Genomic DNA, 17,056 nt, shown 5'->3' on the forward strand with positions numbered 1-17,056 from the left:
AATCTTTAATTGTAAATTTATAGGCACTTTAAAAACAAAGAGCAAATCTTTAGCTATTTGATAATCTGTCATAGAAAGTTCATTTGTTCTGGCTGATTTTATTCTAAAAAAAGAATCCTAATGAATACATTTTCAATTTATGGGTTTGTTATGAGAGAATTGTCATATTTTACAAAAAAGAGACATGCTGGTGTTTTGTTCAGGGCCTCATAATGACTTACGATAGTGCTAAAAGCTTATGTTGGTTTAGATAATGAATTTTCCTCATGTTACCTTGGTAATAGAACTGACGATTATTAAGAATCAGAGCTAAGAGTAGGATCTTCATCCTAATTTTCTTGCTTATACAGCTAACATAATTTTAAAAAATGATTTTCTGAGGCAGTGAATATTTAAATATGGGACCTTAGGATGATAATTCAGTTTCAACCTGTGGACTTCTTTTCTAACACTTCTATGGAGACTACATAGATAAAAATATCCTTAAACCCCTTGGAATGTACTTTTGTTAATGGACCTTTCCTTTTGTTTTCAAATGTTGCATCATTAATTCTCTTGATCTGTTTTAACGTGGAGAAACTCTTACAAAAGTTACGCATGACACTTGTTGCTTCTTACTGTAATGAAGTGCTAAAAATATCTGTTAAATAGCTGAACTGATCTGAAAATGATTTTTTCCCCTCTGACCATATTCTCACTTATTATGGATTTCATCTCAGCGAAATACTTGAATAAAATATAACAGAACATAATTGGGTGAACTTGCATTTTAGTTGGGAGATATTTAGAATGAGATGACCAGTAAAAGGGAATATTTGCAGCTCAGGATTGAAATGAGGGTCCTTGGTGTTTCTCTGAGCTTAGTTGTTTTCCATTACCCAAACTAAGTATAGTAACATCATCCTGTTACCTAGTGTGATGTTGTCACCTAGTTTGGGTAATGAAACATCTGCAAGAAAACAACCAAGCTCAGAGAGCACCAAGGACCCCTCAGGATGAGGAGAATATTTGATTGCCATTGAAAGCAAACTTTGATGTGTACTTTTAATAGCTTGTGAATGACATATTTTCATCTTCCTGTCTCCTTATCCCAATACTTTCTTTTGTAGGGTTCTGTATCTTCAGGTGGTAGTGATCCTCCTCCTCCTCCTCCACCCCCACCCCCTCCTCCCTTGCCAGGTGGTATGGTTCCTGTTGCCCCTCCTCCTCCTCCTCTACCACCACCACTACCCGGATGTGGAGCACCTTCAGGCCCTCCACCGCCACCACCTCCTCCTCCTCCTCCTATGTTTGGTGGCCCACCACCACCACCACCACCTTTTGGTGGCATCCCTTCTGTAGTAACTGCACCAGTGCTGCCTTTTGGGATGAAGCCAAAGAAGAAGTACAGCCTGGATGTAACTATGAAGAGAATCAACTGGATAAAGGTATCTCTATCAAACATCCCGAATGTTTGCCTTCTGCTTTTCTAATGTCAAGGAGAATAGAGGTAGCCCTTGAGTTATGACCAGCGATTGTCTGACGTTATGATGGCACTAAGCAAATGGACTTAGATTCAGTCCTCAAAGTTCCGGCTGGTGCGGCACCCAGGGGTTATGTATATTCAGGCCCTTGGCAACCAGTTTGCACTTACCACCTGTTGCAGCATTCTGCACTTATGAGATCACCGACTTTCTCTGCTAGCTTCCCACAAGCAAAGTCAATGGGGAAGCTGGTGAAGAAGGTCACAAATTGTGTGAGTAAATCTCCCCCCCCCACCAGCCTCCCTGTGTTTGCGCACAAGCATGCACTTTTTCTCCCTAGCCTTCCTGTACTCATACACACATGAACAAACACACAGACACACCATTTGCCCTCCTTTCTTGGCCTCCCTATGCTTGCACACGTACATGCCTTAACCCGGATATTTTTTTTCCTTCCTTCCTCCACACTGCAGCATTCCCACATACATTTTTGTGGCTTGCGCTGAGCCACCCAAGGCCTTATCCACCCTCCCACCCAACTCTGCAGCATACCTGCGCTCCTTACCTGGGACTCTCTCTGCTTCCCGGTTAACAATCCACATGTCTTTTGGTTACAATGACCAACAGGACTATCTGAATTGCTATCACTAAACGAGATAGTCATGTGTTATCGTGCTTAAGGACTTCAACACTTAACGACTTAATCCTGGTTACGATTGCCGTGGTAACTCAAGGACAATCTGTAATGCCTAATTCATGCATCTGAATTAGGTCTGAATATACAAATGCTGCTGTTTAATCTTTGTTTATTTTTGAAGATAATTGTTTTCCCATGAACAGTTAAGATATTAATCTCTAATCCTTATTAGTGGCTGGGGATATTCTCAAGCAACATTGAAGCTCTTACTTAGAGTTGTGATGGACCTGGTCTCTGTTTTATATATCTGTATAAATAATCTTCCATTTTCCCTCTGGTGCGAAAGGTAACAGATTCAATAAAATATTTTAAAAACTCATCATAAACCATTGTGGTCATAAACTAGTTTATAATACCATATTTATTAGAAAAATGTCTCAGGCAGACTAAAGTGGTCTGTTGGGGCAGGAGATGTAATTTTGGTTTTAATAATCTTGATTTCTCCATGGGGGGAAAGTGGGGGGAAACCTTAACACATTTTGCAGATTTTACATGTATACGGAGAATAAAATAGATATTGCAAGGTACCTGCTTTTTTTTTTTCCGCTGGCTTTTTATTAATAATTTACTCTTCTGGGCTCTGCTTGGATGATTTAAGTTGCATCTATAAATCAGTTTATTATTATGTATTCTGTTGTAGTAGATGAGCAGTAGGAAGCTCATAATATGTACACAATATTATATAAATTGAGGATAGGAACATCTGAAGATTATCCTGTTCTAAGGTGTGTATTTATTATGAATGCACAGCACAACACAATAAACAGTCTGCTCAGTTCTATAAACACTACTTATTATTATCATATTGGATATGAGCTGGAAAGTGTGTTTGGATAGATCTTCATTTTCGCAACGTAATGTCCAATATAGCAGCATAATTCCAATGGATTAGATTTTGAGAAGCAAACAGGGAGGAATATTTATTAATTTTACTCGTATTTCACATTTCTAAACCACCCATCTCCCTTCAAAAGGGACTCTGGACTCTGTACAATAAAACTGCGAGATGTAAAACAGTATATAAATTCAAAGGTTAGAGTTAAAATTTTGAGTTAACTTTTTTTTTTTAAACAGAGCCAAGAATTGGTTGACAGAGGCAAAGGAGATTGCTCTCATGGCACTAATCAACCCCTCACTGACCACTCCTTTGGACTGCCCATGCAAGGCTGCAGAGCCACATTTTGGCTCCTTTTCAAAAAACCAGGAAAATGGGGGCCTACCACCTCTGGGGGAACAATATTCCATAGGGTGTGGACATCAGCAGGGAAGGCTGTCTTCCTAGATCCCAGGAATATAAAAATAAGGGCTCCTTACAACAAACTCAGTTTTTGTTTTATGGATTCTGCAAAGGGAAAAGAGTTGGACAGTTTTTCATATCTCCTCTTAAAACAGAGCCCCCCCCAAGCTTTTGGGCACCAGCGACCAGTTCCTTGGAGAAAGGTATTTCCATGGACCGGAGAGTGTGTGGTTTTGTGTGCTGCCTGCATCCCACAGATGGGGCTTGTTTGTGTAGACCGGTTGCTGGCATGCCGTAGCCCGGTACCGGTCCACGGACCGGGGGTTGGGGACCCCTGTCTTAAAACACACATATCCTAAAACAGTGGTTCTCAACCTGTGGGTCAGGACCCCATTTGGGGTTGAATGACCATTTCACGGGGGTTGCCAAACAACGCAGTCCGCCATTTTTTTCCCCCTTTTCCTTAGCTGTGCTACTCCCTTTTATTCTATTGGCTTTTGAAAGCCAATAGAATAGACTCTCTTGAATAGAGTCTAATTCTATTGGCTTTCAAAAGCCAATAGGAATTGTCCAGGCTGTCTCTGCCCTGCTGAGCCCGCCAAAAGTCCCATTCTACAAACGGTGCTGCACCAGTTGAGTAGTCCTCGACTTACGACCGGTTGAGTAGTCCTCGACTTACGACCGGTTGGGGGTCGCAGCATTAAAAAGGTTGAGAATCACTGTCGTAAAACAACAGTTGTGTTAAAAAAAGTTAAGTCCATGAAGTTTTCTTGGCAAGAATACAGAAGTACATTGCCATTGTCTTGTTCTTCTGAGACACTTTTATTTCTACCCCCTTGTCTATATCTCTAGGAATTCTTGCTGATTTCCTATGCCAAATACTAACTAGATCCTGTTCAACTTCCAAGGTCAGCTGACTACCATCAGCTAGGTAGTCCCAAATGTGTTGCTTGTCAACCAAGAAGGGTCTTCAGCTCAGAACTGAAGAAGCTTCTTGGATGAGAAGTGAAATGTTTTCCAAGAAAAAAAAAACTAAGAAAATCCAGTTGCCTTTTAGAAAAAGCACCTTTGGGTCTGGATGGTTAAGCGTCTCCATAGACATCTGCTAAGCACCACATAGGATGCTCCCTACTCTTATTGAAGCAGTTTCACTATCATTTTCTTTTGAAAAATACGTGTTTTTGTTCCTTTTTTAACATCTTTTTTTTTCTTGTTTAATGGAGAAGATTGAAAACTTCAGTCTCTGAATAATTTGCTTTGATTGCAGGATGTACAGATGTGATGATCTGCCACTGTCATGATTTGTGGAGGGTTAAGTGATTTAAATTGATCGTCTATAATTAGCTTCATTTTCATTGCAGGTTGAACCACACGAAATACAGGAACACTGTTTTTGGGTAAAAGCTAAGGATGAAAAATTTGAAAATCCAGATCTGTTTGCCAAACTGGCGCTCACTTTTGCTACACAGAAGAAGGGTAATTATTTCTTTTTTTTTCAATGGCCATTAATGGACATGTGGATTGATATTAATATTGTATTAGTGATGCCTTAGAGATCAGTACACAAAGATATACTAATATGACCCTAAAATCTACATTTTGAGATCTAGGAGATAACAGAAAAGGCAAAAAGGAGATGATATTAAAAATACATACTATTTATGGGCTGGGAAAGGAAGCAGTTGAAATAAACAAGAAAACTGGAATCATTTTGATGGTTTTGGTATCATAGACCTAAAAAAACCCAAAAATAAAATAGAATCACGTTGATTTAAGAAAGATGGGGGCCATGGAGTAGAAAGGCTTCTTTAATATGTCCTTCATTCTTTAACGCATAAAGAATGAAGGACATATTACATTCTCCCAAACCAGAATGGAATCCTAGACAGTTTTATATTAACTAATGGAATGGAACTTTTATTTCTTCACTTTTGAATGGAAAACATTTTTTTCCCTTTGTTTAACTCAGCTTTTGTTTTCTGGATGTAAAGATCAAGAAGGTAGTGACTTGAAAACCTTACTGAGTACCTTAAGATATGTACATATATTACACTTATTCGAGCCTTTGGAAACAAGACACATTTTTTTTGTGTGTGTAAATAGCACAGCATAATAGTAGGGTCTAGGTTATGGCAGCCTTGAATTTTCTTTTTTGCCCTAAAGCAAAATACTGCAAGTTACTATTAGATTAGCTGTGGCGTAATTTTTCCAGGCAAGTTCAGTTAAGAACCCTTGTCTGGAAAGAAGTGTATGAAACTCTGCTTTAGGCTGAGCAATTTGTTCGTGGATACTGATGATTTGTTACAGCTGTCCCAGCCCAAAATACTTCAAGTGGCTTACATTATCCAGTATCAAATTTAAGAGAAAAAACATTACTACTCAGACTAGTGGCCTAGATAAAAAACAATGGTAGCAATAAAGCAAATAAAAACTACTCACATAACAGGCGTTCTGCAAATAAGCTCAGGCTTGAGATTACAGCTACATCTCAAGAACATTTTGGAATCCTAAGAAACTGGGCATCTTCTCTGGGGATGAGGGATACTGTTCCAGAGGATAGAGCAGGTATGCTTCTTCCAGCCAGGACAAGATTTAATTGAGGAGACTTGAAGCCCCCCTCTCTGTCTGAAGATGCTGGATGGTCCTCCTCCGTCCCAGACAAGATTTAATTGAGGGGACTTGGAGCCCCCCACTCTGCCAAAAGATGCTGAATGAGCACAAGCCGTGGGAAACAGGCAGTTTGTTGAAGGGCCTTATGGGTGGCAACCAGCACCTTGAATTGTACCTAGAAGCCAATGGTAGCCACTGCAGCTCATGGAGCAGTGATTACAAATGGCCACTCTATGCTTGCATTGCTGCATTTTGGATCCAAAAATGAATAACGAGGGCAAGAATTGGGACAATTCCTCGTGTCTTCAATTTCCCCAAAGTTGGTCCACCCTCAGATTCCTACCAGATACAGTATCGATAAAGCCACCTACCTTCACATCTCCCCCCAGTTCACTGCAACCTTGTTTCCTCTATCTCATGGCCACCATCCATACCTCCTAGCACCCCAATTCTACTTGCAGCCTTTGCATTACATCCAGTTCATTTTAGTTCATCCCCTTGTCTTTATTTGTCTCGCTTTACAAAAGATTCCGTTATAAGCATATGAGAATCACAATTTAAAGTTCATCAGAATAAACAATTTAGATTTGTGAAGACGATAGCCAGGTATCGTGAGTTGTAACATTGCCATTTGAAAGTCTGGACCCCAGTTGTTAGTTGGAAATGGAGAGTAAAATGGAATCTATTTTATGTTGCTTGCTATATAGAAGCACTTTGCAGTGATTCATTCAAAATTCATACCAAAAAAGCCTGAATAAGTTAATGGGTACCATTGACTTTATGAGTGATGGGAGGATGGAGTTCCTTGCTCTTCCGAAGTACCCTCTCAATCCATCATCTTCACAGTTGTAAAGGCAGTCCATCAATACCTGCTATGATAGATTTATCATCTTACATAGAGACTGAAATCTTCAGGAATCCAAATGTTGATGGATGATCAAGGAGATCTTGGTTATGCAAATGCGCTAAACATTTGCTTTTAACTCCCTGAAATTCTCTTAAATTGAAACATGGCAGAAGGCACAGTATGGGAACTCCAAAACCACGTGACTTACATTTATTTTTTAATTGTCTCCAAAGTCATTGCTTTTCTTGTAATAGCGTTATACACTTACATGATTTGTAGGATTCACTTGAATGCTCTTCATTTTGGGATTTTTGCTTTTAATTGTCTTGGAGTTTTGTTGTCTGTTGCATGCCTTGAAAACGCTCTTTAGAGTATTCCTACTTAGACTTTCTTTAATCTAGTGGAAAACTGGCAAATCCTTTGACTGTTATTGTTGTGCTGTCAAAGTGGAGGCAGAAAAAAATAGGTGGTAATTCATTCGTAGCCTAGTCCTGAGTCACTGACAATTTTACAAATACGCTTGGAAAACTGTGCTATTCTCTTTTTCCTTTCTGTCTTGTGTCACAATGGCAATCTATACCAATTTTGAGGGTCATCTAGTCCAACCTTTTGCCCAGTACAAGAATTCATTTTTATAGTAAATGCTAATTACTGTTCTAAATGCTTCCAGAAAAGAAGAGTCCACCACCTCTTTAGAAAGTCTGCATGTAGGGTTCAAATGAGAAGATTCTTTAGTTTTGAAGGCTGTCTTTATAATACCTAGTCTAGCAAGTAATGGAAATATTTAAACCTTTTATATACAGCCATGGAAGTAGAAATAGAATGTAACATTGAAGGTGTTATAAGTGGTAGCAAAAACAGTACATTTTGAATAGAATATTGCTGGAAGGGACCTTGGAGTCATCTAGTCCAGCTCCCCGCTCAGGCAGGAGAACCTATACCATCTCAGGCAAGTGACTGTCCAGCCTCTTCTTAAAACGTCCAGTCTCTTCGGTTTTAAATATATTTAAGTACGAGGCACAAAGAAGGTTCTGCTTGAGAGTCCTCGGTACTCTCTGAGCTTGGTTGTTTGCTTGCAGATGTTTCATTACCAAACTTGGTGACATCATCAGTGCTGGTAAAGAATGAGGTTTGTTTTCCATTTATATTATGGTGGATTGCCCTGTCAGCGTTGGTGGGAATGATGTTGGAGATTCTTTGGTTAGGCTGTTTACTGTTAGCATCTTTGGCCGTTGCTTGACTGGGGTATTGTTTACTACTTGATACTAGGTCTGATGTTAATCTTAGTGTTAATCAACAATTAAGAAGTAAACTATACCCCAATCAAGAAACTGATTAAATAAAAAAATGGCCAACACAATGAAGTAAAGAATCCTTGCTTAAGTCTTGGTGAAGATCCAAGTTTTCACTCTTCTAACAACAGGACTGGGGGGGGGGGGAGAGAATCTGAATCTCAGGGGAAACTTAGTTCCAGAGAGCAGGTGCTGCTATGGAGGAGGTCTGCTTCCAGGGTCCTGAGAGATAACATGGTTTAATCAAAGAAACCCAGAACGTGCCAACCAACTGTGCTGAATCAAGTTGTTTGGACCGATGTTATTGGAGACAGGAGGTCTCTCAACTAATCAGATGACCGGATTGAGCCTGAGGGAGGGGTCAAATGTATCATCAATCTTGAGTCAATTCGCACCCACAAGAGATCTAAGTCCAGCTCACCTTGAATTCCTTTGATTCTAATGCACTCCCAATTTGCTTTGACCATTAGTAGTCCGATTCTTGGAGAGTGCTTCAGATTGCAATAAATCTGTAGTCATTCAACTGCCCGATTCCTGATTTCTTGTGCCTGACATTAGACCCATTAAGTCAGCGGTTCTCAACCTGGGGTCAGGACCCCATTTGGGGTCGAACGACCATTTCACGGGGGTCGCCAAACAACGCAGTCCGCCATTTTTTCCCCCCTTTTCCTTAGCTGTGCTACTCCCTTTTATTCTATTGGCTTTTGAAAGCCAATAGAATAGACTCTCTTGAATAGGGTCTAATTCTATTGGCTTTCAAAAGCCAATAGGAATTGTCCAGGCTGCCTCTGCCCTGTTGAGCCCGCCAAAAGTCCCATTCTGCAAACGGTGCTGCACCAGTTGAGTAGTCCTCGACTTACGACCGGTTGGGGGTCGCGGCATTAAAAAGGTTGAGAACCACTGCATTAAGTCATATTGCAGAATTGTTTTGAAAACTCTTCAGCTTCCATTTGGAATGTATGAATATGTTTGGTTGTTCATTAAAACTCCCCCACCCGTACAATCTATTTGTATTTGAGTAAAATATTTCAATATAATTTCTGAAGGTAGTAATTCATTTGTGAAACCTCTAGATGAATATTGGTTCATGTCATTTTGATAGATAAAAACTAATATTGCCAGACATTGCTGTGCATTGAATGCAAATAATTGAGCCTGTTGTCATAGTATCTGTCTTATTTTTTTTTAAATAGGAATGCAAATATTGTAAATAGATATATGCTAAATTCTACAGTTGTTTGAATGCTAAGGCAATTCATGGCAGTTCACACTGTTTTAATAGATTGATTAGCTTCCTCTAGACATTCAATCACCTCTTAATTCGCCGCCTAAAATCATTTTGCCCAGATCAGGTAAAGATTCACTGAAACATACTAATTCATTTAAAAGCTAAAAATGTTAGTTGTAATAAAACCAGCATAGTTGACTTACGGTGTTGCTATCATCTTCTTGATAATGGCTGTCTGACAAAAAATTCTTAATAACTGGGTTTGGAACAAATTATGGAAAAGTCTGTTTCAGCATATAATTTACTCATAAAATAGACTGATTTATGTCAGTAAGATGTGGTTGTGTTAAACACGTTTGTGGCATCCTTTAAAGACAAAAACAGGTGAAAAATATACTGTGGAGGACATTTTGGCTCAAAAATACATACCGTAGTTCGCATATAATTGAGAGCTATAATTTGTCAAACTTCTCAAGGATATTTTGTTGAATATTATCAAGCAGACATCTCGCTTTCATTGGTTCTAATTCTGCCCACAAAGACATGTAACTTTCCATTAATAAGTAAATAACTACAAGACAGTATGTGTTTTAAACCTTGTCTTGGGTGGTTGATATTCAGGGGGAAAACTTACAGACAAAATAGACTTTAAATAGACAGAGTTTGGGAACCAAAAACAATATTTAAATAGGAAGGTGGGATTTGGAAAATGGAGATGGGAACTGAATTATATTTGGCCTTATTAATAGAAGTTAATAGGAGTTAAAGTTGCATTATGACCTTATAGAGCACAATGTTATGTAGCCTTTTCAGTAATGACCTTGTAAAATGTCACAGTCTCTGTTTGTTATTGCACTGCATTGAAAGGATATTGGATAAATGTAAACTTTTCTTTAAGGTTACTTTGTAAGGTGGATGTTGACAGAAATTAATCATGTAGCTAAGTTTTTGGTTTTCCACTGTCTTATGTTTTTTTTAAAGTTGTTCATCAGTTTCATTAGCCAAATGTTTTAGCAGGAGGCTGTTAGTTACAAATTCTTTAAGAATACTAATTTAATCATTTTTGCATTGATCATTATATTCTGTTTGTTCTCATTGATCAAGGTATTTTATGTGCATAAGGCAATGAACGATTGTTATTCTACTAAAAATCCATTTTTTGAATATCTTGGATAACATGCCTCTGTTTCATATATCATGTATATATGATAGTTAATTACCAAGCTGTTCCAGAAATGGAAAAAATATGTTCTAGAAATTGCTACTAATCTCTACTAATGTTAAGAATAAATTTAAGGATAATGCTTATTATATATATTGCCTAAAAAAGCCGACTGATTAATGGAAAGTGTAACTTGAGCTGGTATCATTAAGCATCAGTGAAAATGATTTGAGACATTTGATAAAAGCATAACAGGTAGACTTTTGTTAGAAATATATTGAAATTGTGTATGTGTATGTGTCTACATATACACTCCCCAACCCCCACATGATATACACATATTGTGTGTGTGTGTGCATGTATGTGTATCTATGGATGTGTGTATACAGTATATGTCATATATATCGGTATATATCAGATAACATATCTTCTCAATTGTTTGGAACAAATGATCAGGATATAACTAGCTCATTTGTGGAAGTTAATTTCTTGATAAATTTAGTAGATTAGACCTAGCCATAATTCTACTTAAAATAAACATATTAAAGTTAATGTCATTTAATATGTTTCTCACACATTAAATATGTAAAGTAAGCTAATGTTACATTTGAATAAAGCTTAATTCCTGGTGAGTGACATAGAATCACCCATGTTGTTTTCTTGACAGGATCAACTGTAGATCTTGATGTAGTTTTATTAGAACAGGAAAATCAGAAACTGCTAATATTAAATTAAAGTGACCAGTTTGCCTGGTATTCTCTCTGTTTGGGTCAACAGTGCAATCCAAATTAGTTCCTCTGTAACACCATTTCTAACTTTTTACATTGTAATCCAAAGATCAAGCTTTATGCAAAGATTTAAAGATATAAGATTGACATTAGTTCTGCTTCACCTCGCTAGTGAAGGATAATACTAGCATTCTAAAAAAAATGTTTGTTTTATGGATGAATAAGTTACTAATTGATATATAATTTACCTGACATAAATTCTAGAACAATATTATTGCCTTTTTTCCTATTACGGGCTGCCACTTGCTCCTTTTCACTTACTGTGCCAGAAAGTGGAAGAGTATTCAGGCTTACGACAAGTGACTTTCAAAACAAACAAGCCTAAATTGCAGCCTTTTTGGCTTTGCCTGTTTCTGCAACAATAAATCTCTTTTAGTTTACCTGTTTGGTGTCCGGCTTTTGAAACTTTTGACACCATTTCAAATAAGGGTCAAGTCTGTCTGTCCAGATCCAAGATGATGACATTGATTAGGATTCAGGAATTTGCTTTTTCCTTCCAAATATCCTATGGACCCAAATTGCACAGCTCATCTTGAGAGAGAGAGATGGAAGTTCTGGAGTTAATGCAGGGATCTTCACCCCACAAAGACCAAACAAAGCACCGCTCTTCTTTGCGTAGATAGAGTGCTGTCTCTGATTTACGTGAAAGCCACAAGAGGGCACAGATGTGAACAAGGCTGACTCTGAAGTTGCAAATGGATGTTAATCACAAGAGCGATATGCTTGCTGTGATGCAGTCACTGACTTGGGACTTTGGAGTCTCTAAAGGTGATTGATGGGAAGAGAAGGATAAATAAGTATCAGAGTCATCTGGGTTTCAAACTGCAGATGGCTCTCTTGATCTTCTGATAGGTCACACTTGAATTTTTCTTTTTGTTCTCCCTTTCACATGCCCCATGATGCCTGTGAGTGGCAGACAGATAACAATGCCTAAGTGGGAAGTTAATTTATACCTGGGGAATTGAGTTTGAAGCAAACTCCGGATTTGAATCCCCAGGAGTGAAAATGTAACTGGATGAGTACCTGGGTTACCAGTTTGAAATGAGAATATGAATGATGAAGTGGCCCTTGTTCGTGAGTTTAACACAGTGTTGGCAACTTAGTGGTGCAGTTACTGGTTTCCGCCTTTGTGTTCAAACAAAACTTTTTAGTTACAGATCACGAAAGTGTGAGATAGAAGTCACACAATTTTTAAATTGCACTTTGAGAATTTGTCTCAAAATATATGTAGAATAACTTTTTTTCTTGTTCAGTTATAAATAAATCCGCTACTAATTCCAGTTGAGAATGTTTAAACAATTATGTCTTGTTTATTTGTGTAGTTATTGTAAGCGTCTTACATAGCCCTAGGTATACCTATTTGTGCTCCGTGAAATTGACTGGAATTCCATGTGCTTCCTTGCTGATTTATACCATTCTAATAATGTCTCTGTATTCTTTTTATAAATGTAATTTTATTAATGATTTTTTTAAAAAAAAGATGAAAATGAAATAATATGTAGTTACTAATTCATTACTAATATAGGTGATACAACTAATTTAAAGTGAGAGAAAGAAAATTAAAAAGAAAGAAAGCTAAAAGTGCATTACCGGGGAAGAAAAAAGAAAAATAAGAAAGAAAAAATACGAAGTAGTAGTTTTTAATCTTTTTACAGCAGTTATAAGTGTTATACATATGTAGCTATTGTCTCTTCTCTAACCAAGTTAATTTAGCAATTTCAACAAGTTGCTTTGCCTTGGTTTGTCCCATGATTTTATTTTATATTCCCCTTGTCAAAATTCTAGTATTTAACAATAAGTTAGCCATTTGGGTTTACATATTATTCCTCATCTATAAAAAGTTTCTTGCACTTAGAATTACAAAGACAACTTTGGGACAGCCTGGAATTGTGTCTATTTTATATTCTTAGTATGGCACATCTAACATGTGGATTTTTAAATTCCACATTAACCTTGATTTTATCATGCTACAAATATCCATGCTGCCCAAATCTCAGGTCATCGCCTTCTAATGCCAAAGCCTTCTGTTTCTCAGTAACACCCACTCGTTCCACCAAACCAAACTGCAAGCTGCAAAATATAATTTCAAGCCAGGTAAATTCAATCGTCCTGTTTCCTTTGCATCTTGTAGCATCTTATGTTTAATCTGTGTTTTTTTTTCCCCCAGCCACACAAATTTAGGTATCTCCTTCTGCCACTGTTTAAATGCTGTCAAAAACAGCTATTGTCTGAAAAAAAAAAAAGAAATTGTTCTAGGCAAAACATCATTTTTATCACAGAAATTCTGCTCGGCAATGACAATTGTCGTTTATCCCATCTTAACATATCTTTTTTTAACTTCATTCCATGTCTTAATATAGTTACTTTGAAATAGCATAAAGTTCACATTTGTCATAGGGATATCCATATACTTTATCTTCTTCTCAAGTCTTAAGACCTGCTTTATTCATCAATTCTGTTTGATCTTCCATCTGCATATTTTTGTGTTAACATCTTCATCTTCTATTTATTAGTCATCCAGCCTGCCAATGCACCAAATTCCTTTAATTTGTCCATTAATATTTAAAGTTCCCTTTAAAGGAACTTCCAAAACCAACACCAAATCATTTGCAAAAGCCCTTAACTTGTCTCTTTTAAAAATCTTTACCTCCACAATCTTCTCATCTTTGTCTTATATCTCTAATCAATAAATAAGATTGGGGACACTGGGCATCCCGGCCTTGTTCCTTTTCGTATCACATACCTTTTTGTTAGATATCTGTTAAAAATCATTTCTGTTTTCTGTGAAATATAAATTGATCTTATGCATTTTATAACATTTAAAATTCAAATAATACCTCTGTACTTTTGTTCTTTCAGCCCTATTGATGGGCAGTTAATTGGAAGCAAGGCCCAGTGATTTTCAGTTTATCTTGCTGCCAAGAAATTTTATTTTATTTAAGATGTAAATCTCTAAGAGTAAGTAGTTGTGTTAAAAAAATGCAATATAACAAAACCGATCTCTAAATGTTGATACCTATTCTTGCCGAGCTTCTCACACATAGTTTTTTTTTTTCTATTAGTAGGGTATGGATTACAAATTGACTTTAAGAATGATAGATGTGGTTTGACTGCAGCTGGGGTATTGTGGAAGAGGTTTGCTGTGTGGGCCTCCCAGGAATTGCTTGAATGTTGTCTCTTTTGTGCAAAGTTTTTGTTTGAAAAGCTGCTGGGCAAACACTAGTAGCTTGATCGCACCTGCTTCTGTTGTAGGGGGATGTGAGTCTATTTGGACTGATGGCGCATCAGTTGCCATTTCATTCAACTTCACACAAAAGAAGTCCATAAGGAGGAACATTCTACTGACGCCCAGCCGAACTCATGCTTGCAGCCATAGTGACGCTTGTAAACGCTGATTTCCTATTTTGTTCAACAGGCAGTTGGAAAACAGCCACCGGAGAAGTTTTTTCCTTTTATCAGTGCATCATCACAAAATGTGCTACAGATTCATTAAGTGTTTCCTGGAAGTGTTTCAGGACACCTTTTTAATTTCTTTGATAAGGATGGCAGTTCTAAAAATGTGCAGAACCAGTTTTAGCTTCCGAATATTCAGCTCGCTAAGCGGCAAAGCAGTGGTAGCCTCTACCTTTTAGCCCAACGTATTGCTTTTCTTCTCATGAAATAAACTAGGGATGCATAAACTGAATTTTAGGGGCCACATGTTGTCATGAAAACCTTGTGTTTGCCTCCCTTCCAGACCTTCAAAATTGATTGCCAAATATCCATGTTGAATGTAACAGAAATTAAACGATTAGATATAATTTAGAGAGTTATTGCATCAGCTAAATTTACTTTTAGTTAACTAGTAATGAAATGAAAAGAAACTCGGTTTTTGCTGTAGCCTAAAACTGGGGGAATGGGGGTCCTATTATACCACCCTATGCCAGCCTGCTGATAGGCTACCTTACTATTATGAGAGTCACTCCCTTTTTTATTTTACAGGGTCGTTCTTGACTTACAAACACAATTGAGCTCAAAATTGCAAGCAAGACAGTTGTTAAGTTAGATTCCCCCCTCCCCCATTTTGCAACCTTTCTCAGCCATGGTTGTTAAGGAAGTCACTGCAGGTATTCAGCTAGTAACCTAGTTGTTAACTGAACCTGGCTTCCCCATTGACTTTGCTTGTCCGAAGGTCACAAAAGGGGATCACTTCACACGGCAACCGTCATAAATCCGTACCCGTTGCCAAGCATCCAAATTTTGATCATGTGACTATGGGGCTGCTGCAACGGTCATAACATTTTTTTTAGTGCCATTGTAACTTCAAACAGTCATTAAATGAATGTTAGTGACCTGCATTTATTTATTTATTTATTTATTTATTTATTTGTTTGTTTATTTATTTATTTATCAAACTTGTATGATGCCCATCTCGATAAAAGAGACTCGAGGCAGCTTACAGACATGGAATAAAATGGAGTATAGAACATAACATCAGTGATTTTTTTTTTTTAAAAAAAAAGTCAATTAAAATAAGATTTGAAGGATAGAGAAGGAGGGAGCAAAGTGCATCCAGAGAGGAGGTGGGGTGTTCTCTCCCCCATCATCCACCTCCAATATGCCACGCCGCCGTCAGGGCCCCAGGCGTTACATTTATTTCTGTATTGAAGGATCCAGCTTTCCAGCCCAAAGGTTGTTTACCGCACAGCATTACAGGAGTTGCTATTGGCAGTATCTGCAATGGTGTCATTATCTCTACTTTTCCAGACTTGGATGGACAACTGTGGAGGCCCAGGCTATCCAATTAGCAAGATAAGAAATAAGGACATGCAAAGAGCAGAGGCTTTTTCTCCATATAAAAAGCAGAGGGTTTTTGTGCGTAGAGACCCGTGGTGCACTGAAAATTGTCAGCATGAATCACGACTGTTGTTCTTGAGGGGTTAGAGTACCTTATCTTGAGAAGGCTACTGTCTGTGAAAGAAAAGCTGCTCCTTCAGGAACTGGCTTCTCTAATCCACGAGAGAGGGCAAGAAGAGAGACAGAGAGAGAAAAAAAACCTCCAACAACACAACTAATAAATAAATGCATCCAGTGCACTTGAGATCTGTCTACTCTGGGTTAGTCCATTCGAATCACCTTCTGTTATTTCTGCAGAATTAATTTGGGTAGGATCCAGACTGGATGGGAATATGATCTTAGCTACCTCCTCTGTTTAATATGCTCCTTGTTAAAAAAATTAAAATTCAATAGTGACAGAGATGTGGAGGGAAAGGGGGGAGGGCAGGATGAGCGATTTGGGGATTTACAATTATTGAAGAGATGCCTCAGTCTTAACAAGAAACCCTGCATTTTTCAACACCTTGTTGGTCTCCAAGGTCTCCATTAAACAGAATAAGGATTGCTGCTTCTCAGAAGTTGTCAGATGCAGGGCATATAACCTGAATGCACAATTGAGGCATTAAGGACACTGGTCTACCTTTGTGATAACCTTGTTTATACATTTAGAGAACATATCGACTATCGTAGACATTATTTCTGCTGCAGAATTCAAGCTCTGCCTACAAACATTTTGTAAGAAATCCACCGGAGGAAGTAGGAAAAGAAACTCTAGATTCTAAAATGTCTAATTCAGTCAAAGGGATACTGTGCTCAAATGAACTGTGGCAAATTTAATGAGCAGTTGAGGACAAAGACACATGTACAGTGATGGACACTCCAGGGAGAGAGATTATGTGTACAGGGACTAATTAGCA

General features: G+C 37.9%; 1 protein-coding gene and 1 long non-coding RNA gene across 11 annotated transcripts in view; one reads left to right on the forward strand and one right to left on the reverse strand.

The window, feature by feature from the left end:
- DIAPH2 (diaphanous related formin 2) overlaps positions 1-17,056 on the forward strand; it is a 245,997-nt gene that overhangs the window by 65,835 nt on the left and 163,106 nt on the right. For all 9 annotated transcript variants that reach the window (XR_005555093.1, XM_039330175.1, XM_039330184.1 and 6 more), the window contains 2 exons: positions 1,110-1,427; positions 4,759-4,873. Coding sequence is in view for 8 of the 9 variants with exons in the window: in XM_039330175.1 (XP_039186109.1) it covers positions 1,110-1,427; positions 4,759-4,873 (433 nt within the window). In the remaining variant the exon portion in view is untranslated. The remainder of the gene's footprint in view (positions 1-1,109; positions 1,428-4,758; positions 4,874-17,056) is intronic.
- LOC120302166 lies at positions 6,491-15,521 on the reverse strand. 2 transcript variants are annotated; one of them, XR_005555095.1, is made up of 2 exons: positions 9,578-15,521; positions 6,491-7,292 (listed from the first exon to the last, which is right to left on the reverse strand). It is a non-coding gene; the product is annotated as an uncharacterized LOC120302166 (long non-coding RNA). The 2 variants fall into 2 exon arrangements; XR_005555094.1 differs by having other exon boundaries at positions 6,491-8,016.

The sequence above is a fragment of the Crotalus tigris genome, unplaced genomic scaffold, assembly GCF_016545835.1.
Source record: "Crotalus tigris isolate CLP2741 ecotype Arizona unplaced genomic scaffold, ASM1654583v1 scf7180000017622.5263843, whole genome shotgun sequence".
NCBI lineage: Eukaryota > Metazoa > Chordata > Lepidosauria > Squamata > Viperidae > Crotalus > Crotalus tigris.